Raw genomic sequence first — 25,337 nt, forward strand, 5'->3', positions numbered from 1 at the left:
CCGTGTTCCTTGAGCTCCCAACCTAATCTCTATCTTCCTCCCTCTCAGGAAAAGACATTAGCACTCATTATTCTTAAGGTTCAGTAATGAGCTCTCTTTGACACGTTATTACTCTTTTCCTTAAAATATATTTCCTTACAAAGGAAAGAACATCCTTCCTCTCTTCCACCCACCCTTTGTTCTTGATCACATATTCTTGCCTTCCAGGACCTGGCTCTACCAACTACTCCCTTTCCTCTGAGCCATTCCACTGACGATAAATATTTTCAGATCTTTATCCTAAAAAATCTTTGACATCTACTCCTTTTCCCCTCTAAATATCTGATCTCTCTCTTCCTTCTCTAACAAACTTTTCAGAAGAAAGTTCTGTGTTATATCTTTACATTCCCAAAGCCCTTGCAATATGCTCTTTGCACTCCCTTAAATGTGGGTGGTCCCTAAGGATCCCTCTCTAGGGATCCATATTCATGCTATTTAAGTACAACTCTGACCCTGTTCACTGTTTTAAGATCTTCCATAGATCTCCAAACATCATAAAATGAAGTCCTTATCTTCAAGGCTATTCACACTTGCATCCCAACCTACTTCTCTAGCTTTATTTTCCATTACTCCCCTAAAGCCACACCATGCAGCAAAAAATAAAACCTTGGTACCACCTAAGTATGCACTACTCACTTCTTGTCCCTTCCTTCTAACCCTGCCATCTTTACTCTTGACATTCCAACTTTCCACAAAATGTCCTGCCCATCTCACATCTCTACCTGTTAAAATTTTATCATCCTCTCAATGTCCATCCAAATGGTATCTGTTCCTGAGCCCTTCTCTAGTCAACCAGAAATGATCACTCCCACCCTCAAACTATCCAAATAGTCCATCACACATCTCTTGGATTGACAGTGACTCACATATACACAGGGTGACCATGTGTCTCAGTTGATACCAGATCTTAGTCTACTTAATACTTATTGTTTGAGGTCATTATGAACATCACCCCTTCTTCATTCTCAAAAGTAGACCAATGTGAAGAGCAAATTATGTGGTCACCTTCTGTAAAAATAGTATTCACCCCCTTCCAAACTAGATTGTGAATTCCCAAAGTGCCTAGAATAAAAACATGTATCATAAACCCCCAATAATATTTGTTGAATGAATGACTCAATAAATGAAAAAATGAGCGAAGACAGATAAAGCCTCAAGTCAGTTTTGTCACCAAAACTTTTCTTACCACCTCATTCTCTTACATATAAATGAGGATAATATTTTTCTGATTTCCTTCCTGGAAGACAATAAGTTACTTTAAGGTTCTCAGGAAGAAAAACTCTATATAAATCCAGGGCAATATTTTATTATTTTTCTTAAAATGCTTCAAAAGTGTCTAAAAATTACCTTATCAGACAATATGCAGAGAGATTTCTGATGTCTGTTAGCACTTCTATTTCAAGTAAGAAATTGAGTAAGTCTTTAGTAGCAATGTTATACTAGATAATACTATGTATAGAGTAACTTAGCACATGTTGACATTTTTCTAGGGGACACTATATTCTTAAGCCGTCCAACAACTGATTACTAACTATTCCTTTTTTTGCCTTTTCTATTTCTAAAGAATCTAGCATTTTTCCCCTTCCCCTCCCCCATGGTCTTCTGTTAAATTTCTCAAGATCCACATATGAGTGCAAACATATGGTATCTTTCTCTGACTGACTTATTTCACTTAGCATAATACCCTCCAGTTCCATCCACATTGCTTGCTATAAATGGCCAGATTTCACTCTTTCTCATTGCCAAGTAGTATTCCACAGAGAATAAACTGAAGGCTAATGGGGGGGTGGAGGAGAGGGGAAAGTGGTTGATGAGCATTGAGGAGGGCACTTGTTGGGATGAGCACTGGGTGTTGTATGGAAGCCAATTTGACAGTAAGTTATATTTAAAAAATAATAAATAAATAAAGAATCTAGCAAACAAAATTACTATTCGTCATGTTTAAATACTTAAAAATCAGACTCAATCAAAGAAATAGAAGTTATACCTATGACAATAAAAACAAAGAATGTTCAGTCCCTATTAGCAGAAGACAGAAAATAAATTAAAGTGAAATGATATTGATCATTAACTATCCATTATTTATTGATTGTTCAATATTGATATGCCAATTAATTTTATTGATACAAAGGAATAGACAAAAATTTATCAGGCAAACATAAGACAGTGCCTACGATATGTTTTTAAAATTTTTTTTACAGTTTATTTATTTATTTTGAGAGAAAAAGAGACAGCACAAGTGGGGAAGGGGCAGAGAGAGAGGGGAAGAGGGAGAATCCCAAGCAGGCTCAGCACTGTGAGCACAGAGCACGACCTGGGGCTTAAACCCATGAAACTGTGAGATCATGACCTGAACCAAAACAGAGTCAGATGCTCAACCAACTGAGCCACTCAGGCATTCCTACAATATGTTTTTAAAAGCTAATAAAAATGAACTGATTAAACTCGTAAGGTAAGTAAAAATACAAAAACCAGGAGTTTCCTAAACTTTAGCTGTAATCAGAAAATATAATGAGTGGAAAAAAATAAGGTTTGTAATAACACTAAAATTTCTTTCTGGAAAAGAACAACAATAACAAAAAAGGCAGAATGAAAATAATGAAAATAATGAAAAACATTTGAGGAAAATAAAAGAGGACTTGAATAGAGAAGTCTTATAATTTTTTAAAGGACATGTTCTTAATTAATCTATACATTTATTTCAAATTTCATCAAAACCCAAATGAAATTTGAAATTAAAAAAAAATCTAAATAAAGTGTTTTAAGAAAAATAGACATTGGAGAAAAACAAAGATAATTATAAGATTAACGAGACTGCCCTAAAATATAATAAATGATATACTGAAGTTAAAAAAAAAAAAGTCATTCCTATAGGCAATTGGGCTGTCCAGGCTCCCAGAAATAACCCAAATGAGTTGGTAAGACTTGTCCTAACTTTGATTTTCATAGCTAAGGTCTAAAATAGAAACAAACAAACAGGAAGACTTACCTTGCAATCAACATATGATCCTGAATGTAGGCTAAAAATTGAGGATGGTCTTTTCTAGCAATGTATAAACACTCTCCATGTAGACAGAGAATCTTCAGGCAATTGAGCATATTAAAAAGAATGTCTGGCTCTTCAAACTTAGCCATTTCCTATGCACAGAACCACATGGTTACTGAGTTACCCTAAATAGCAATGCCACCAAAGCAAACCCTTAAATATCTCAAAAAACATACCTGGAAAATGGTGTATATTAGTCTCAAAGTTACTGGAAGCTGTTGGTAGCAAAACTTTCTCTCAGTGTCATTCTTTATTGCTGTGAAGAAATTATTACACAAAGGTTAGCATACCTCTTCCTTTCCCACCACTCATGACCTGATAAAGACCATAAAACCAAGAGGAGTAGAAATAAATATATACTACATTAAAAGGCATGTTATGTAATGCTTTTATTGGCTTTCCAGGGTAGCATATATCCCTTCTATGATGCAATTTCAGGAAACCTTCTAGATTCAGGGTTCTCAGCTTCCCTTTTCCACTGTAGCCCACCATATATTCAGATGTCCTTGACTCCCTAAAGCCACCCCATCCCAGCCCTATGCTCCTGTGGTCAGAGAGTTTGGCTGCTACCTATAGGGCCTCGTGTCTGACTAGGTATGCCTTCCTTATTGAAAAGGAGATAAGAAGGTATTAAAGAGAGGTATTCAGGTTGTATTAGCACCTAAGGAGGAATTTATCCCATGGACTCATGCCAAAGGGAATTTTTTTTAATGTTTTATTTATTTTTGAGAGATAAAGAGAGACTGAGCATGAGCAGGGTAGGGACGGGGGCGGGGGGGGGGGGGAGACAGAGAATCCAAAGCAGGCTCCAGGCTCTGAGCTGTTAGCACAAAGCCTGACATGGGGCTCAAACTCACAAGCAGTGAGATCATGACCTGAGCTGAAGTCAGTTGCTTAACCATCTGAGCCACTTAGGCACCACTGAATATGCCTAACTTCTTTAAGACACCTGGAGGGGCGCCTGGGTGGCTCAGTCAGTTAAGTGACCCACTTCGGCTCTGGTCATGATCTCACAGTTTGTGAATTCGAGCCCTGATCTGGGCTCTGTGCTGACAGCTCGGAGCCTAGAGCCTGCTTTGGATTCTGTGTGTGTGTCTCTCTCTCCGCCCCTACCCTGCTCATGCTCTCTCTCGAAAATAAACATTAAAAAATATTTTCTTTAAAGAAGTTAGGCATATTGAAATCAGAACAACTACTCATGATTTTATTTTCCTGTGAGTCTAATACCTTTGCTCCTACAGTGGGGATGGTGGTCTATGGTACATGAGGCATGCTAGAGAAAAGAATTCACAAGTTAGCCAGATGCAAAAACTAATCTAAAATGTTTTCAAATCACTATTCTAAGTTTTGGCAATTACTGGAACCAGAGACAACAGGAGTCAAACTCTCTTAGCATATACACTAAATAGTTCATTAGCAATCTTGCACTTGAATGTTATTTTAATATCTTTTTTTTTTTTTTTTTTTTTTTTTTTTTTTTGAGAGAGAGAGAGCAGGAAAGAGGGGCAGAGGGAGACAGAGAGAACTTCAAACAGGTTATTGGATCATAAGTGAAATCCTTGCTTCCTTTAGGGCCTGGGGCACAGAAGCTGCATGAGCTCAAGTTCCACTGGCTCTCTCCCAAAACCCTCTGCTTTGGCCAAATGCCCTACATGGCTGTCGAGAGTGCCAGAACCCTCCTTTCCAGTCGTTCAGCTTTGGATCAGAGCTACTTCTCCAGTGAGAACATGATACGCCATAAGTAGGAAGGTGCTGCTAACATGACAGGTTTTGTTGATAAGAAGCACGTGCTGCCAGAAAGATGCTCAGTGACCGCGGCTCTACTAGGAGCACATCCTGGACCTGCTCACTTCATAATCTGAGGGGAAATGGTTCATTTGCACCAGTCTCCACTAGGGACACCAAGCCTGAACTTGCCCAAGTCGACAGTAATCTAAAAAACCAGGGCTCTGAACGTTAGGCCTGTGCAAACTGGGATATGCCAGAGTTCACCTACCAGCATGCTCCGTGGACTCGGCGCGACTGCCTGGGTTTTCCCCATGCTTGGTTGCTGGATTCTCCTCCTCCTCACCTTCAGGGCCTATAATAAACTCTGGTCTGGAAGAAAGGAGGCTGTCCTCAAGGCTGTCTGTGGGCTCCTGAAACAGATACGACAAGCAGCCAGGTGAGCAGCCTGTTGGGGAGGTAATGAATGGTTTCGCTAAGTTCAATAAAGATCGACTGAGTGCCAGCTGTGTCCCAGCCCTGTACTGAGCCCCAAAGGGCAAATGCACCTGCCTCAGAAGAAATGTGAGTTTCTTTCCATACTAATTAAAGGAGATTTGGGTCAGCTGTTACCAAAACATGTTCATTCCCTTGAAATAAATATGGAAAAATCTCAAAAACATTGCTAAATCGGCCTAGGTCGGCTTTCCCTATGAGCCTGTCTCACTCACCAAGTGATTCCAATCCATGCACATTTTGTTCAATAATAGGACTTAATTAGCAGGGAATAATAAAGGGCTCACAGCAGTATATTAAGACACAAACACTGGTTGTCCAGAGAAGCCAAATTTTTAGGAGCAAGAAATTGCTATAACATGTGAGTTAAAGAGAGTTAGGTATGGCAACCCAAGTGTTCATCAACAGATGAACAGATAGACAAAATGTGTTATATACATACAGTGAAACATTAGTCAGCCTTAAAAAGGAAGGAAGTCTGACACATGCTACAACATGAATGAACCTTTAGGACACTGTGCTAGGTGAAATAAGCTAATCATGAAAAGGACAGTTATCGCATGGTTCTAGATATATGAGGTCTCTACAGTAAGTCAAATCCAGAGACGCAGAAAAATACAATGGTGGTTTCCAGGGACTAAGAGGAAGGGGGACGACAGGGAACTACTGTTTAGGGGATATAGAAGTTAAGTCATGCGAGATGAAAAAGTTCTGGAGATTGGCTGCACAGCTATGTGAATATCCTGAACACAATATATTTATAGATAATACATGTCATATATAATATATATGTATAAAACAAGCTACTAATACAGGTGAAATTGGAAAGATTAAGTGAGAGAGAGCACTCCTATGGCTGCCACTTAAAACATCCATCTCCAATTATCCTTCTACCAGCCTTCTTCTTTCCTTCAAGTCCCACTTCAAATATCCTCTTTTAAAATCATACTATTTTGGTAACACTTGAACCACTACACATTTTCTCGAGAATTATTTGACAGCCAGCTCAAAGTGAGGAGATCAAGACGGATGAAGTGCTAGGACACCCACAAGAAAATGAGCACAATGGCTGGGAGGGCCCTGAAGAATATCTCTGCCAACTTCACAATTTTGTTAAGGCTAAACCTGTCCTAGGTCACCCATGAGCAAGATACTAAATCAAACTATAAAGTGAGTTGCATGAAATTCGATATGGTAAAGAGTTTCCTGCTATTTACTGACTCCTCAACATTACCCACGTGTCTGGAATCATCCTGCTGTGTGGCAGGGACTGGTGTTGTCCATCTTGAATACTAGCTTAAGCCTCCTGCTAGCCCCCATGTCACATCATCGCCCTTTTATCCCCTGCCTGTCCCAGGAAGAGAACTAAAGAGCGAAGGGGGCTGACATGCACAGTGAAGACCATGCATTCTAGGGCACCGCCCTCTTTTATTGATGGGCATCTCTCCCATAAAACTTTGAGAGAGAACAGAATCCTTTGGGTTCACCTCCAAATCTGTTACTTCCAGCACATGACAAATGTCAAAAGCATCATGCACATGGGAGATTATTTGGATGGCTCAGTTCCTCCACACTTCTGCTTATTCCTCGCTTCCTGGGATGGTGCTGGGAAAATGGACACAGTAGAGACAGCCTGCTGGGGACAGGGTAGGGCTCGGGACATCTGCCTCCATCACCTTCACCCTTTCATTCCCTCCCTGAAAGAGAAGTCTGTACTTCATGCAGCCACACCCTCAGCTGATTCTGTTCTTAAACACACACTACTGGAATCCATGGTTACTCCCATCCCCAAGGGCATAGAGGACCCTCAATCTCAAAATCCCCGGGCACATTCAATCCTTTATTTTTCCTCTTTTCTCTTCATGTGAGCGACTATTCCTTTTTTTCTAAAACTGCCTCCTACCTTGGTTTTGGAGTTCTTGTTCTCCCCTGGCTCTTCCCCTGTGTCTCTGGCACCTTCTCAAATTGTTTCTGGTCATCAGTTCTCCTGTTTTCCCTCTAAACAGTTGGTACTTCCCAGAATGCTAGCGAGGCTCTTTTCTCATTCTATGCATCCCAACATAATATGCTGGCGGCTCCAAACTTTCATCTACTTCTGACCTTCTTCCTAAAACCAGATCCACATACCCGCTGGTCATGACAACCTCACCAGGATATCTGAAGGCATCCCAATCCACCATGTCTGAATGTGCCCGGGTCATGCCCACTCCTGTCAAAAAGATCACTTGTACACCAGTAAACGGCAACATTATCAGTTCCCAAGCCAGAAAACATGGGTTTGTCTTCAACTTTTGCATACCTCAATGCCAACTAAATCAGCACTGATGATTCTCTTTCCTAAAAATCCACCAGGCCTGCCCCTTCTCTTATCCCCACCACCATCGCTTTAATTCAGACTTGCCCATTTCCTCCCTGAGTGACCACATTAACCTTCTGACTAGATGCCTGTCCCCAGGGCCCAAATCCTCCAATCCCTCTTCTCCAATGGCAGAATGAATTTCTCAGATTCATCACATTGTATCACCACCCTGATTAAATTCTTCAGCAGTCCCCCATTCACCAAGACAAAATTCAAACTTCTTAGTTTGGCAGGCAGAGCCCTTAATGAATGTGAAAATAAGACCGAGTCCATCTTGCCTGACTCAGCTTTCATTCACTACTTTCCCATTCTGCTCACTGCTCCAGCAACACTGAACTGCTTGCAGTTTCCCGAATGTATCATTCCCTGCTTTCTTCTGTATCATTAAAACAGAGAGTTTTCTGGGTCTCAAAAGTCCTTCTCTCCTACCACCTTCCTTTCATTAACTCCACTCCTTTCAGATATGAACCCAGGAGCTCTCTCCTTCCTACCATACCTCCAGGCTGGATATGCTGACCCTTGTCTGCCCCCACAGTCCCCTTGTTCAGACCTCACCCAGCACACTAATCACTGTGTCTAACGGTTTTTCATTTATTTAAACATCTCCTTGATTAGACTCTAAGCTTCTTGATTTTAATTTGGGTTTTTTTTTTTAAGTTTATTTATTTTTGAGAGAAAGAGTGAGAGAGAGCACAAGAAGGGGAGGGGCAGAAAGAAAAGGACTGTCAGCATGGAACCTGATGTGGGGCTTGAACTCATGAACCATGAGATCATGGCCTGAGCTGAAATCAAGAGTCAGACACTTAACCGACTGAGCCACCCAGATGTCCAATTTTAATTTGTTTTCACATCATCTAGAACTGTGACTTTTTTTTTTGGTTAAGTACCCAATGACAATGTTGAAAGACCATACTACAGGGATGTTATTTTGCAACACATAGGACAAATGAGTTCAGTAGGTGGAAAGGTATTTAAAAACTGTAGAAAAAATTTACTGTATGTACGTTACACCTCAAAAAGATTTTTTTAAGAAGTCTCTTTCTACTTAGATAAATATTAGTGGAAAGGAAGAAAAAGAGAAGAAAGTAAACAAAGGCCCGAATAATACAGATCCATCTACCTTTGATGGTGTGAGGGTATTTTGGTGATGTGTGTGTCTTAAATGAAAACTGGCTAAACAGTAAATAACTAATGTATGGAGTAGCTAATGAATGGCATATGTTAGTTGTTTCCTATTGAAACAGTTTTCTTGGAAAGTAGGAAATGAAGCAAAGCCTTTATCAGTTGTTGATGAAGTCAATGGGTTTTCCAAACCAGGGTTACCTAGGAATTCTCAATACCCATATCCAATCTATGTCCTCGATATTTGATATGTATATTTTATATTTTCACTGTTATCTGAACTTTGTGATAAAAGTTATTTCTCGAATACCAGTAATGCTTTGTATTTATGAAAATTGTATGAATGGATGCTCCACAACACTAACTCAAGACTCAAGAATTCTGTATGATATAGCTCCAGCTCATATCCCTTTCCACGAGCATAAGTTGGTGGAAGGAACAGGAAAATTTCTCTTTTACCACAGTCTCACATATAACTCAGCATAGAGCATAATGTAATATTGGAAGAAGACACCATTATACATGCTTTTACAGGCATTATCACTATCAGACAAGGGCAACCTCATTTTTTTAACTTCTTACCACCAGCCGGCTTTCTTCTTTAGGAGCCAGTCTCTCCAAGAGTTCACAAGCAAGCTGATAGCAGAGAATACTAGACTGACATAAGTTACACTCAATTGCCTTTTCTTCCTTCTGGCAGGTGTGGGAGCCCCCCCAGGGAGCTTGGAAGACATTGTTTATAATGGAAATAATGTCCTTTGATAAACTGTGCTCTAAACCCATCGTAATCCCATCATCTTGTAACTCCATCTGAAAGACATCAAAATAAAGGCCAAAAAAAACCAAAAAACAAAAAAGAAAGAAAGAAAGAAAAAAGGAAAGAAAGAAAGAGAAAAAAGAAGAAGGAATTTGGTCCTTTTGTCCAATATTCCACTGGCATACTAAATGGGGATAAAATTTACTAACAAAAATATTAAGTTATTTAAAGATGATAAGAATTATAGACCATGAATATATATTGCTTTCCATGGATTCTTCTAAAAAGACTCTAAACACAAGACAAACAATGGGAATTATTTTTAAAATCACGTAGGACATTTTAAAAAGTTGTTTTTTAAACATCACTTTGTGAGATTTTACACATTAAAAAAAATGCTGCTCCTCACCTAACGTCCAGATCTTGGTTTCTAAATACCATTTATCCATTATCCACTAAGAGGAACCAGGGCTCCTTGAAGAAATGGCTGATTTCAAGGTTGGGGCGAGGAAAACATAAAATGACCCTGGAACATCTTGTTATGCCAGAAATTGAGGAAGTGTTCAAGGAATGACTGGGATATGTCAATAGAACACAGGAGCCAGTCTAAAGGGACTCCCACTGGTCAAATACAGGACAATATGAACACCAAAATGAATAATCATAGTAACAGATTTTAACTCACTGAATGAAATAAGAATTCATGTGTACATGCAGATAAAAAAACAAATAAACATAGAAATGGGAGAGAAGAGAAACTGTTTCCTCAGTAGAATGCCAGCTAATAAATTAAAAGAAATGATAAAATTAGAAAATTATCATTCGGTAACTATAATAGTAATAATTAATCCAGGCATGAATCAGCCCTGGATGCTAAAACTATTAGGTAAAAGTCTGATGAGAAACAGGAAATCTCAGCCTGCAAGTTACTTGTTAATTACAAAGGGGGAAATAGTGGCTTTGGAGTAGAGAAATTTGGCAGAAATCACCTTCCCAAGTTACCACCACCAGGTAAGGCAACATTATCATGTCACCTGCCTCCTGATATAATGCACTGAAAAGGATATAAAATCACACTAGTAGTGTTACTGCCAAAAAATGCTTAACCCAAATAGATTCATAAAGAAACATCAGACAAGCTCAAATTGAGGAACATTCTAAAATAACTGGACTGTACTCTTCAAAAATCAAGAAAATGGAAGATGAACAAAGACTGAAGAACTGCTCTGGATTAACAAAGACTAATGAGACAGGACAAATATTTGCAACAAAGTGATGCTGGGTTGTGTCCTACATCAAAAAAAATTTTTTTTCTTTTGCTATAGAGATATAATCATTATATCAATTTAAAAAATGATTAGTTTCTGTGGGTCAGATAATAGATAATAGTATTATAACAATATTAATTTCCTAATTTTGATTGATTTCCTTATTTTGTACTTGGTTATATAAGAGAATGTCCTTATTTTTTAGGAAATACACTCAGAAGTATTTAAGGATAAAGGGGCACCATATTTGCAATTCACCCTCAAGTGGTTTATTTTAAAAATTCTACAATTCATACATACATATACAGATTAAGAGCAACAGAAATAAATGTGGTAAGTGTTAACATCTGGAGAATCTGGGGAAGGAGTATTTGGGAATTCTTTGTGCTATCCTTGCAACTTTTCTGCAAGCCTGAAATTATTTCAAAATAAAAAGTTACAAAGAAATGTTCTCCCGACCAGACTTTTAAACTTGTCTTTTAAAATTACCTTCAAAAATCAATTTCTAGAATATATTTAAATCAGCCCATCACTATAGAGTTGTACCTTGCTCTTTCTAACAATAGCATGACTCAGTTCCCCAAATTTGTTCAACAGAACTATGTTCAACAGATCTATGTTCAACAGCATCTAATGATGCTAGAGTGTTTCTAAAATTCATATGCATTCTCACATGTCAACATTATTGCAGATATTCATACAAGTATTTTTCAGACTCTAGGGAATCCCAAAAGGAGTTTGCAAAATGTCTTGAGTGATGTTGCATCATTTCAGCAAGTATGAAGATGTCAAACACATAGCAAGAATCACTATACAATGCTTTCCCTTATTCTTCACCTCTGAACTAAAGGAAGCTCATGCTTCAGCTACCTGCTTCAGGAGAAGATCAAACATGAGGATGAAACAATTTAGATTCATTTCATCATCTTCACAATCAAAGTCAATAGTCCTTCCTCCTGGATGTCCAAAATTCTTGAAAGGGCTACGAAATGGACTACGCATAGGACTCCGAAATGGACTCTGAAAAGGACTATGAAATGGACTCAGCATATTGTGCTGAACTCGTCGGCCAGGATCAGAGGCAACACTCACCTAGAAGAAAGAACATCAACACACATAAGTGAACTCACAGAAGCTAAAATGGCTTATATAAAATATCTGGAGACTCATGGAAGGTATTTCCAGCTGTCACACTGATTTCCTTCCTTAGTCAATAGCATTAGTACTTTCAAGTATTATGGATCTTCTCAAAATATAAAAACAAGAAATAAAATCATCTAAACTTTGTGACTGTCAGGTGAATGAAACATCAGCACCCTGAAGAATGAAGGCAGCTGTCTTTGCCATTATATTGTTCATCCCATCACACATTTCCAATTAAAGTAAATTGTTTGCATCAACCTAAAACCATAACCAGATATTGCAAGATCAGTTTGAGAATCATGAGCACAAAATCTCAGTTTAACATGACTGATTAAAGAAGAATGGCATCTGGATAGTACAATTATCAAACTATCATGGGAAAACAATATATGTCAAATTGTTGTACTGGTTGTACTGATTATTCTCCATTTGCCTACCCAAGCCCCTCACTGCCCTCTTCTGCCCTGCTCTATGCCCAAGGATGCCAAGGATGGAGTCTTTCCCAGCTTTCTTGCAAGCTGGCTTCCAGTTGGGGTCAATCAGTGGGAGATACCAGCAGAAGCCCTGAAGCTGATGGAGAGAGAGGTAGACGTGTATCTCCCACCCTCTGCCTGCTTTGATGCTACATCTCTGGCAATCTCTCCACTACTCTTCCAGCCAGCCCTTCCTTAAAATTTCAGCGCTCAATGGGCTCCAGGAACTCTTTTCCTTGTTCCTTCAGCCTTAGGGGTCTAATGGCTTCCTACTGAGCTGTTGCTGATGTCTAGGTGCCTCAACCAACCCTTATTGCTCCCTTAACTTTCCCCATAACTCTATAGGCAAAGTCTCCATGAAAGTCCCTTCATTTGAACCATCTAGGATAAATTCTGTACCAGGACCCTGACTGACATACCTGTATATCACTCTGAAATCATATTTTCTCTCTTAAAGATATAATAACCAGAGAGTTCCTTGAACACAATATTTAAACTAAAGAAAAAGAGTACCCCACCAAGAGTCAGAATATCTGGATATTGATAGTGTTGTCTACGGCAAATCACCTCAACTCACTGAACCTCAGGCTAAGTATTTATAAAATGAGGACAATGAGCTCTTCTCCAACTGCCTCACACAGTTCTGTGCTATGGTTCACTGTGAATATATTGCACAGTATAAGGCACCAATTAAGTTATGTAATATTAAAGGTTACAGAAGAAAGAAACAACATAAAAATGTTTGCCAGCTGGTTCTTATGAGGCAGACAAGAAAAGTAATGATGATTAAAAATCAAAAGAGAGCACTGAATACAAACTATAATCCCATGATTCTGATATATTTTCTAGTCCCTAGATATCAGGTAGAATGACAGTAAGAAAAAGTGGTATGGAGAGGCTGACAAGGGAAAGTTGCGAACAGTCCCTGCCTACCATCACATTGAGAGTGAACCTCTCCAGAACTGATCCTGGTCTAGGAATGTCAGCACACCAACAGAAGCTCTATCATGTCCTCCACAAAAATATTATCAGAAATTCCCAATAGTTTTCCTACACCTCGGACTAGACTATGCTGACTTTTCTCATTCACAGAAGTAAAAAGGGGCCCCCCCAAAATGGGCTCAGTTGGTCCACAGTGACAGCATCACTCACAGTAACCATCAGATGACCACATCTTCTCAAAACATGATAGAACAAAACACCCAAACTCCTCATCCCCAAAGTGAAGCACTGATCTGCCTAACAACTGGTAAAGAATTCTTATTCACCAGGAGACCAAAAGAAACAAACAAAAAAAAAGAATACCTCAAAGCTACTCTTTTTGCTTTCATCAAGGATGAGAGATAGCTAATAGGTATGTGCAGGAGAAAACTCAAAGGAAAATGAAAACTCAATAATTTATTGACTGTAGATTATACAGAACATATCTTAGATCAATCTTTTCTATTATTTAATGTGCTTAAAAGATTAACAGAGTGAGATGGGATGAAAAAGCATTTTTAGAGAATTTTACTATGATGCTACTTTTAGACCTGGTATAATTGACAAAATCTTAACAAGTAAGACAAAAACAGTTGTGGCAATAATTACCCTTCGAGCTGCAAGGTTCCCTGCCAGTTCACTGACTCTTGATTTTCTTTGATTTGCCAGTTCTTTAACAGAATTAACTCCATCAGAAAACATACTTATCAATAGTTGAAGTGGAACCATGATGTCTAACTCCGATAATACCTGGGGAAAAAAGGCATATATCCCCCCAAAATATAAACTTTAAAACTCAAAAAAAAAAAAAAAAACTGCATTTAACATTTTTTTCCCAAAGTGAACTACTGAACATAAGGATACTTAGCCTTACATATATTCTATCAGCACAGCCAACCTCAATTTTTCATAGTAAAAACTCAAAGTTATTATTGGACCTTCTATCTTCCCCACTCCCCGCAACCCATAAACTGCCATGTTATTTCTATTAAAACTTCTAAGCATCTCTTGACATTGTCTCCTCTTTTCCATAGCACTGCTAGTGCCTTACTCATCATCTTCCTCCTGGACTAGTGTAACCTGTGTGCGATCTTCCTCCAGTCCATCCTCCCTCTGATCTGACTGCGCCATCTGACCTTGCTTTCTGATACAAGCTCAGGTACCCTTTGCCAAAGTCAAGTGACTTTATCTGTAATGAATTTTTGGAAATAGATGCATCTTTCCTTCAGACAGAATTAATTCATCCCTCTTCTCTGCTTCCTTAGAACTTTGTACATACATTTATTAGAGCAATGATTACTTTTCATTATATTTGACTGTTTGATACTGTCTCTCCCGCTGTGAGTTCCCTGAAGCTTTAAGGAAGTGTGAGGACAGGACCATCTCTTATCTCATTTTCATCAGTGCCAATTACGATGCCTGGCACAGAGGAACTCTATAAATGTTTCCACAATTAATTAATAAATGAGTCGGCTCCAATCACTATACTGTTCACTCTGTTCCCCAAATGTTAGACCAGAGGTTTAAAACCTCCTTCAGTTGCAGAACCCTGTCTTCAAACCAGAACTCTGGGAAAGCCCAGTCCATAAAACATGCAGCTGTAATTGCTCTAGCCATGCTGAGGACAGAAGTTTAGAGCCCTTTCTGCTCACCCCTACAGAACTCAGCCTAAAGGGCATGTAACTGAGTAATAACACCTAGCCATCTGTAGAAGGACTGGCTTTCCTAAAATGAGAGATAACCTTGCTGAGATCTGCTTGGGGATGAAATGTTACAATTCTGGGTCCAAAAGGTACTTTTTTAAAAATGGTCCCTTTACTTTTTCTCAGTTGTGAAAAATATTGTTCCTCAGTTTAGAACCCAGAAAGGCATCTTCATGACTTGAAAATTCATCCTTCTGTGATACAGCAACGTATCTGCACCCATAGCGAATCTAAACATTGACTCTGGCCTCCTTTTTTGAAACTAGCCAAACTTTCTGACAGACATTCAACTCAATTTAATGAATTTTTAAGAACATTCATCAAATAAATACAAGGCATGTGCCAGATGTTGAGAGGAAAGGATGAAGGGAGATATGATTTCGAAATGAGAAAAGCCCTGCCTGGTCCCTGCACTCCATGCATTTGCAATCAGGAGAAGAGACAAAAATGAACTAAATATTAGGCTGAATAAAATTTACACAAGGAGCCTGTATGAGTACTGGGGGAAGGAATAGTGAATTCCAAAGAGAAAATGGGGGTGTGAAGAAAACTTCATAGATGAGATCATTTTTGAGTTGGGCTTTAAGGATAAGCTGGAGTTACAAGTGCAGACCGGGGAGAAAGGCATTCCAGCAGCTCATGCTACTCCCTAAGGCAGCAGCTCTCAACCTTCCCAAGTAAAGCACCTATTTAATATCAAAAGATTTAAAAGAACCCCACAAGACAGCCTATTATACTTTTAGAATCTATTGATGGAAAAATACATAAGGACCAAAAGCTATTATGAATTCAGTAATAGTATTGCATAAATCTGTACTCTACTAACCATAATGATAGACACATATATACGACATATAGTTATTTACCTATGCAAGGAGTTATTAGTCTATAGACTACCCTCAGCAAACATGCAAATTTATAGACTCTGCAATAACTCCCCGCTCCTCTACCCAGGGATCTAAATTCCCAGGCTAAGAACTATTGCCCCAAATGATTAAAAGTACCATTTACTCACATGAAGCCACAGTAAAGCTTGTTCCTGCACAGAGGAAGGGTATCCTGTGAACCGACAACTAATAAAGCCAAACATTTCTTCCAATGAAAAAGGTAGAGGACAGAGCTCAATGTCAAACATTTTGCTGGAAAGCAGAGCAACAAAAGTAAATGACCAATGGGCACATATCAGGGTTGAGTTGCATTTTTTAACTGTACCTTATTTGGGGAGCCAAACACTTTAGATTGGGCTGTGTTCCAAATATTATTATCATGTTTCATTTTACTATAATAGTTTATTTCATTAGAATAAAGAATTCATACTGTTGTTAATAACATTAGTGTTTATACTCATATCAGGCTTAACAGAAAGAATTGCATTTCTAAGGAATTAGAGTTGCTCCCCAGCATCTAAAAACATTATCCCCTTGCATTCTCCCCACTTTATTCAAATCATAATTATATTTGAAAATAAACAAACAATATGGTGTATCTATTATTCCACCAGAACCAAATTTTTTCTCGACAATTCCAGGTCATCTTAGCACAGTTTATTGCAACTGCTTCATTTTGCACCTTCAGATTTCTCTATAGGGTTGTTAAAAAGTAAACAAGATTATATAAAATACTTAACACCGTTCCTGGCACACATTACATGCTCAATAAATGTCAGACATCATTATAATTGTGGTGGCTTCATTAAACTACTTACCCACCTTAATACTTCCCTGAATTCTTTTAACTGGTTATCTGGGACTTCTGTTCTGATGGCTTCCAGCCACTCGGGCATAATACACTCCCACACAGACTGACTGATCACATTGTAGGGGATCAGGCAGAGGATTCGGTTGAGACCTTCCTTCAACTGAGTCACCGTGCTGCAGGATTTATCCCAGTAACCACCAACCTGATGGCATTTCCACAGCCATAGGGGAAAAGAACAAAATGCACCTGTTAAGGTTATACTCTAAGGACTTCCTAAAGGAGATGGATACAGAGGAAGACCGAAATCCATTACATCTGAATTGCGGGCCAAGTATCTTCCCAGTGAGATATGTAAGAATCTATAAACCATCAGGATACATTAATTACAAAAAAACCCCATACTTACAAATAGGTCCAAATATTAATCACAGACTGGATTTCAACTATTCTACTGCAGTCTGAATCTCACACATGAATTAAAATTCCAAAGATTTATTCCTAACAGGATGAGCACACAATTGGAGCATTATTATTTCTAAAGTTTCACAAACCCATTACAAATACGTGCAGTTACACCTGTGCTTCAGAGGAATATAGATTTCTACTACTGTACACTTTGCATTTAATATTTTTCAGTATGGAAAATAAAGTGGCAGAGAGTGCTATTCTTCCCTGTGCTATATTATGCCACAATTTTTCTCCTAAAAATGTTCTAAGGATGGATGAATTCATTAATTAAAAAAAAAACAAACGTGTTTTTTACTAAGATAGTATATTAATTTTCTAGTGCAAAAAAAATTATATCGAATTAAATTCAGGTTCTGTTCATAATTCCAATGTCATTTATTTATTTTTTAATGTTTATTTTTTGAAAGAGAGAGAGAGACTGAGTGCAAGTGTGGAAGGGGCAGAGAGACAGAGGAGGAGACACAGAATCTGAAGCAGGCTCCAGGCTCTGAGCTGTCAATACAGAGCCCCACACAGGACTCAAACCCACAAACTGTGAGATCGTGACCTGAGCCGAATTCAGACGCTTCACTGACTGAGCCACCCAGGTGCCCTTATAATTCCAATTTTAGATAAAGACCTTATATTCTTATTATGTATGTCAAAGTAACAACAGCTCAACTGGTCCTGAATCTTTACCATATAATACAAGAATCGTTGGAAACTACCTTATTTTAAATGAATCCAATTTTAAACATTTAATTATTATTCCTAGACTTCTAAGTTATTGAAAACAATTAAATCAATTCTATTTAAAGCTCAAATATCTATTTGGTATCCTATTTCCAAAATTCTAGATGATTGATTAGAAATTTGCAGGAAGTGACTACATTTCTGGGACTGTCACTGTTGTTACATACACTCAGAGGCCCACGGGGTTTTTTCTTGTTGTTGTTGTTTTAAAGTTTATTTATTTTGGGGGTGGGCAGAGAGAGGAAGACAATTTCAAGCAGGCTCCAAGAGCTGAAGGCAGATCCCAACGCGGGACTCAAACTCACGAACCATGAGATCATGACATGAGCAAAATCAAGAGTCAGACACTCAACCTACTAAGCTACCTAGGCGCCCCAAATGCCTACTGGCTTTGAGTCACATTTTGGAATAAGTATCTCTGGGGTGTTCCTAAATTGTCAATAGCTAAACAATGGATCCTTTGATTTGGAAAAGCTGTCATATTTAAAAGGATTTTAGAGAGTTCTCACCTTAAACAAATGTCATATTACCAATATGGGAGGATCAAACTGGTAAGACACAAACACACACAAAAGATCACAGCTAGCCTAAAGACTCCCCTAGCAAAATTCTAGAACAGAAATCAGATTTAGAACAAAAATTAAAATCTGCCCCTACCATGAACTCCCCTCCACCACCTTCTCCTGCAAATGATCCAGTCAGAGGCCCATATTCAGAGCCTGATAGGAGCTATCATAGAGGCCTTCCCTCCAAAGTTTAATTGGGCTAAAGTGGAATGACATACTCCGAAGGAAGGAAAATATCCTAAAGTCTTCGCCAAACAATTTACAAAAATATTGCAAAGGCACACAGCTCTAAATCTACACATCTCAGAACATAGGAATCTTCTGTTTTCCCCTTAGTTGGAAATCCTCTCATTGATATAAAGAATTCAAATTAATGCAGTCAAGGGGGTAGCCCAGCTCCTTAATTAAATATTATCAAGGCTGCCATCTTATTCTTTGAAGAACTAAAAATAACTGTCCTCGCCTTACTAATCGAATCTTTACAGAAAACGTAATTGTGGTTCTGGAAGTATCCCAAAGCCCACCCATGCTTCTTCCCAATCCCAGAGTTTCCCCTATTCATCTCAAGATGCCTGCAGATACTACGGAAAGTCAGGACACGGGAAAAGGGGACTATGCTGCACTGAATAAACACTTTATTAGTAATTGTCCCAGGCCTCAGCCTCCTCAGGCAGACCCCCCTGAACCCTCCTCTGTACTAAGGCCTCAACGTGGACCCACTCAAGACTTCAGGAATATATGAGACAATTTTGTTAAGGACGAAAAGAGTAATTCTGTCCTAAAGTCATTCTGTAGAGGTGGTGTGAAGGCTTTCTAGAATAAAAAAAGAGTAAAGTGAAGGACAAAAACCTGAATAGAAATAAAAAGTTGTAAAGGATGGTGTGGAGGGTGGGGGTGGAGGACAGAGAGAGAATCTTACCTTGTGTGGTCAAACTGGCTAAGATTGATGGGGAAAGTTTTTTAAGTGAACTTTATTTTTTTATTTTATTTTATTTTTTTTTATTTTTTTTAAATAGGAAATTTATTGTCAAAGTGGTTTCCATACAACACCAAGTGAACTTTAATATTAACAGTGTAGCAGTATAAAACCTGTGTTTGGGTTTGTTTTTTTTTTTTTTTTGTCAATGTTTATTTATTTTTGAGAGACAGAGCACAAGCAGGGGAGGGGCACAGAGGCAGGGAGACAGAATCCGAAGCAGGTTCCAGGCTCTGAGCTGCCATCACAGAACCCGATGCAGGGCTCAAACCCATGAACCATGAGATCATGACCTGAGCCAAAGTTGGACGCTTAACCAACTGAGCCACCCAGGCACCCCTGAGTTTGGTTTTCTTTCACAGAAAAGGACAAAAGTTTTTTGGGTTACTGGTGTGTTCTTAATAAGAAATTGCATGCAAAAAAAGCATTTGATAAAATATAGCATCATTTCTTAATAAAAACCATCAAGAAAAGGGATAGAAGGGATAGAAGGATCATACCTCAAGACCATAAAGGCCAAATATGAATGACCTGCCACTAATATCATCCTCAAGGGGGAAAAATTGAGAGCTTTCCTCCTAAGGTCAGAAACATGACAAAGATGTCCACTCTCACCACTGTTACTCAACACACTGTTGGAAGTCCTAGCCTCAGCAATCAGACAATATAAAGAAATAAAAGGCATCCAAATCGACAGGGAGGAAGTCAAATTTTCACTCTTCGCAGATGACATGACACTCTGTGTGGAAAACCCCAAAGACTCTACCTACCAATAAACTGCTAGAACTGATACATGAATTCAGCAAAGTCACAGGATATAAAATCAATGTACAGAAATCAGTTGCATTTCTATACACCAATAATAAAGCAGCAGAAAGAGAAATCAAGGAATCAGTCCCATTTACAATTGCACCCAAAACCATAAAATACCTAAGAATACACCTGATCAAAGAGGTGAAAAATCTATACACTGAAAACTATAGAAAGCTTATGAAAGAAATTGAAGAAGACACACACACACACAAATTCCATGCTCGTGAATTGAAAGAAGAAATATCGTTAAAATGTAGATACTACCCAAAATAACACCAGCATGCTTCACAGAGCTAGAACAAAACAAAAAACAAAACAAAAAAAAAAACCTAAAATTTGTGTGGAACCAGAAAAGACCCCGAATAGCCAAAGCAATCCTGAAAAAGAAAACCAAAGCTGGAGCCATCATAATCCTGGACTTCAAGCTGTACTATAAAACTGTAATCATCAAGACAGTATGGTACTGGCACAAAAACACTCAGATCAATGGAGGAAAATAGAGAACCCAGAAATGGACCCACAAATGTATGGCCAACTAATCTTTAACAAAGTAGGAAAGAATATCAAATGGAACAAAGACAGTCTCTTCAGCAAGTGGTGCTGGGAAAACTGGACAGCGACATGCAGAACAATGAACCTGGACCACTTTCTTACCCCATAAACAAAAATAAACTCAAAATGGATGAAAGACCTAAATGTTAGACAGGAAGCCATCCCTAGAGGAGAAAACAGGCAACTACCTCTTTGACCTCAGCCGCAGCAACTTCTTACTCAACATGTCTCCAGAGGTAAGGGAAACAAAAGCAAAAAGAACTATTGAGACCTCATCAAGAAAAAAGGCTTCTGCACAGCAAAGAAAACAGTCAGCAAAAAAACTAAAAGGCAACCGACAGAATGGGAGAAGATATTTGCAAATGACATATCAAATAAAGGGTTAGTATCCAAAATCTACAAAGAACTTATCAAACTCCACACCCAAAAAACAAATAATCCAGTGAAGAAATGGGCAAAAGACATGAATAGACACTTCTCCAAAGAAGACATCCAGATGGCCAACTGACACATGAAAAAATGCTCAACTTCACTCATCACCAGGGAAATGCAAATCAAAACCACAATGAGATGCCACCTCACCCCTGTCAGAATGGCTAACATTAACAAGTCAGGCAACAACAGATGTTGGCAAGGATGTGGAGAAAGAGGAATTCTTTTGCACTGCTGGTGGGAATGCAAACTGGTGCAGCCACTCTGGAAAACAGTGTGGAGTTTCCTCAAAAAATTAAAAATAGAACTACCCTACAACCCAGTAATTGCACTACTAGATATGTATCCAAAGGATACAGAAGTGCTGATTCAAAAGGGCACATGCACCCCAATGTTTATAGCAGCACTATCGACAAGAGCCAAAGTGTGGAAAGAACCCAAATGTCCACTGACTGAAAAATGGATAAATAAAGAAGATGTGGTGTGTGTGTGTGTGTGTGTGTGTGTGTGTGTGTGTGTATAATGGAATACTATTATACTGAATTACTGAATACTATTCAGCAATTAAAGAGAATGAAATCTTGCCATTTGCAACAATTTGGATGGAACCATAATGTATTATGCTAAGTGAAATAAGTCACTCAGAAAAAGACAAATATCATATGACTTCACTCATATGAGGACTTTAAGATACAAAACAGATGAACATAAGGGAAGGGAAGGAAAAATAAGATAAAAGCAGAGTGGGAGACAAACTGTAAGAGACTCTTAAATATACAGAACAAACTGAGGGTCGCTGGTGGGGTGTTGGGTGGGGGGATGGTCTAGATGGGTGAGAGGCATTAAGGAGGGCACTTGGGATGAGCACTGGGTGTTATATTACATGATGAATCACTAAATTCTATTCCTGAAATCATTATTATACTAATATCAACTAATTTGGATTTAAATTTAAAAAAATAATAATAATAAAGTAAAAGGATAAAAAGAAAAGAAATTGAACAAGGTTTTTCTTTACCTTTTCAATAATGTGTCTAGGAAACAACTATTCTGTGTCTTACCATAATTTCCTGTGCCCCAAGTCCTCAATTATTTAAGAGAACTAAGTCTTCTCAATTAAAACAAAAAAGCCAATTTTTAATTAGCATGTTACATCCTATATTTACTTTTGAAATCTTTTTGTCCTTGTGGTTAAATGGATAATTAAGTATTGTTTCATAGTGACCCTGTGATCCTGGTGAATTAAGTGTTTAAACCTTTTGACATTTCTGACAACTTTTCATATTTTTGCCTTCCCAAAATCAAGTCCTTAATAAAATCTTCATCTCAAACTGGCTTTGAGATTTCTGAGAGGGCCTCTAGAAAATCTCAAAGGATTTTTTTCTTTTTCTAGTAAAATAAGATATTAGGTTTCCAATAACCAATTAGGTTTATTTGATATGTTGAATTGCATGAAAAGCATCATCAAATACGAAGAGATGCTTAACCTTCCCTAGCTTATATTTGTATAGGTAAAATGTTATGAAATTTCTAGCAATTTGTCATTACTTTTCCTGCTCATGACATAGCCTCCTGATGCTTTCCCTAATGTGATCATAATTCCAGTACTCTCAGAGGATCTGATTATAGCCATTTTTAAAGTCTTTTATCATTCACAGTTTGTTATTGTTTTTTTTCTGATGTTTTCCTGAAAGCTCTTGTGATCAACCACTAGATAGAAGGCTTTGGCTTTAGCAAAAAGAACTGTCTCTGAGACCCAGGAACAGTATGACAGGCAATACTGAGTACAAGCTTCTGGTGGTATTGCATGCTGCCGGCCTGAGAAAGGATTCCAGAACGCTGGTGGAGAAGCTGATGTGTTCCTAAAACTGCTACCCAAGATTAAAAGGAACAAAAGTTAATTAGATGGGGTTGGGGCACTTGGGTGGTTCCGTTGGTTAAGCATCTGGACTCTGTGTCAGCTCAGATCACAATCTCATGGTTTGTGAATTTGAGCCCTACATCGGGCTCCACGCTGACGGTGCAGAGCCTGCTTGAGATTCTCTTTCTCCCTCTCTCTCTCTGCCCCTCCCCACCCCTCTCAAAAATAAATAAACTTAAAAAAATTTTTTTTAATTAATTAGATTAGGTTGAATGAACTGATGAAGAAAGGTAATCATTTTTGTGTTTTTTTAGTTTGGAACTTTGCTGGCTCTTTAATGTTCTATTTTCTGGATATAAGGTTTTTCTTAAACTAGCTACAACTCACAAGAATTTAGTAGATTATTTTTGTAAACAACAACAAAACACTTGTCTTTTTCTCCCCCAACATCTGACCCTTCAGAGTTCAGAAACTCTTAGTATTTTTATTTCCATGCACAAGTTTCTCAATCTGTTCTCCTTGTAACAGAACATAATCAGAAAAACTGGTAATACCACCAAGGCTTTGCCTAGACTGTCATAGTAGAGAAGGATGTGCATAGAATCAGATATGACCAGTTTTAAGGAACTAAGGTTGACATGAAGGAGCCAGTGCTTACAAAGCCCTCTTGGAAAAAACAGGATAAGCAAATACGAAATGTTACTTTCTGAAAGGTCCAGGAAACTTAGAATATTTTGGTGACCTTAGAGATAAATTTACCCAAATCTAGAGGTACTGTAGATGAAGTATGATGACAAGTTACTGGCTTAGCATCCTAACCTCTAGCGGTTTCTAAAAGCCCAATCTGAGATTCTCCATAAACATTCCAGCAAAGCCAACATTAAAGGTTTATTTTGGTCAATTACCATTGACTGTCGCTGCATCTACATAAATAATTAGGCCAAATTTAATGAGACTAGTCTTACTTTGTGAATAAGATTAATCTTATTTTGATTATCTATGATCAAAACGGGGGGGGACTATAGACAGAAATTTTATGTTTCAATGGAAAACTATAACCCACCCTTGTGAATTATCAGAATCTAGTCCTGCTCACGGTCTTTGAGCTATTTGTCACCTCCTCATAAACTGAATCCTGCTGTCTCGCACATTTTGTCAGTAACTGGTATTTCCAATTTTCCTCCCACCCTGCTTACTTGGTGTCACTGAAAACTAAAACCTGACGGTCTAGATCCTATTGAGACTCTAGGTTGTCTTGTCCCAAAGCCCTGCAAGCCAGAGTAAGACAATTTGATTTGAACTTCAAAGGACTTGTGGCAATAGCCAGGGCCAGTCAGGAATCTCACCAAACACCAGCATCGCCCATGCGCTGCTCATAACCAGGACAGAGACACTGACGACCTCACTCTATTGTCTAAAGCACTTTGAGCCCAACATCTGCAAATCCTGACTGGCTGCCCTCTGGCCTTGGAAACTAGGTTTAGAGTCTACTGTCACCATTAATCTCAGGTTTTTTTGTGTTTGTTTCCTTGTCCTGATCTATGCCTGCTTCCTCCTTTGCAGATCTCTTACCTGGAAGCTCCTAACCCAAATCTACAGCAATCAACCTACCTTCCTTTTGGTGTGAAACTTCTCTCGAAGTTTCAGAGGAGAGAAATGTGCGGAACCACTCAGACCCCCACACTTGTCATAAGGATCATTTTAATGAAAACGTTAGAACTAAAGAAGATGCAGAAACTTTATCCCAACTTCCCTTGTCTGACTAAAGCAGAGCTTTCAGAAATATCATTTCCATTAAAGGGAGTAGTTACCTGTGAATTCAGCTGCTGTGGAGACAGACTGCCCAGTGCCACTAAGTATCAAAAGGCTCAAGAGAACCTTCCATATCTTCCCATTCCAGCCCTAACTCCCTACCCTACACTTTTTATCTTTGGCTACTGAGGGAGATGCCCATCACTGATATGCAGCAATGTACTGAGTACTGACTATAAGTATAAATAAACTTTGTCTTTTCTCTCCCAAATGTGTCTGTTACAGGCCCTCAGCTACCATTTCCTCTTATCTTCGATAATCAGATTGGACCAATCCTGTACTATTCCAAAGGAAATAATAATAGAAAACATATCAA

The 25,337-nt window shown here is 38.5% G+C and overlaps 1 protein-coding gene across 1 annotated transcript in view; it reads right to left on the reverse strand.

Moving 5' to 3' along the window:
- Positions 1–25,337, reverse strand: part of UNC79 (unc-79 homolog, NALCN channel complex subunit) — a 220,239-nt gene that overhangs the window by 118,227 nt on the left and 76,675 nt on the right. The window contains 8 exon segments of the mRNA XM_049612255.1: positions 3,029–3,177; positions 3,262–3,341; positions 5,082–5,223; positions 9,369–9,596; positions 11,682–11,903; positions 14,018–14,158; positions 16,127–16,250; positions 16,821–17,011. Coding sequence (XP_049468212.1) covers positions 3,029–3,177; positions 3,262–3,341; positions 5,082–5,223; positions 9,369–9,596; positions 11,682–11,903; positions 14,018–14,158; positions 16,127–16,250; positions 16,821–17,011 — 1,277 coding nt within the window.

Source organism: Panthera uncia, assembly GCF_023721935.1.
Source record: "Panthera uncia isolate 11264 chromosome B3 unlocalized genomic scaffold, Puncia_PCG_1.0 HiC_scaffold_1, whole genome shotgun sequence".
In the NCBI taxonomy this organism is placed as follows: domain Eukaryota; kingdom Metazoa; phylum Chordata; class Mammalia; order Carnivora; family Felidae; genus Panthera; species Panthera uncia.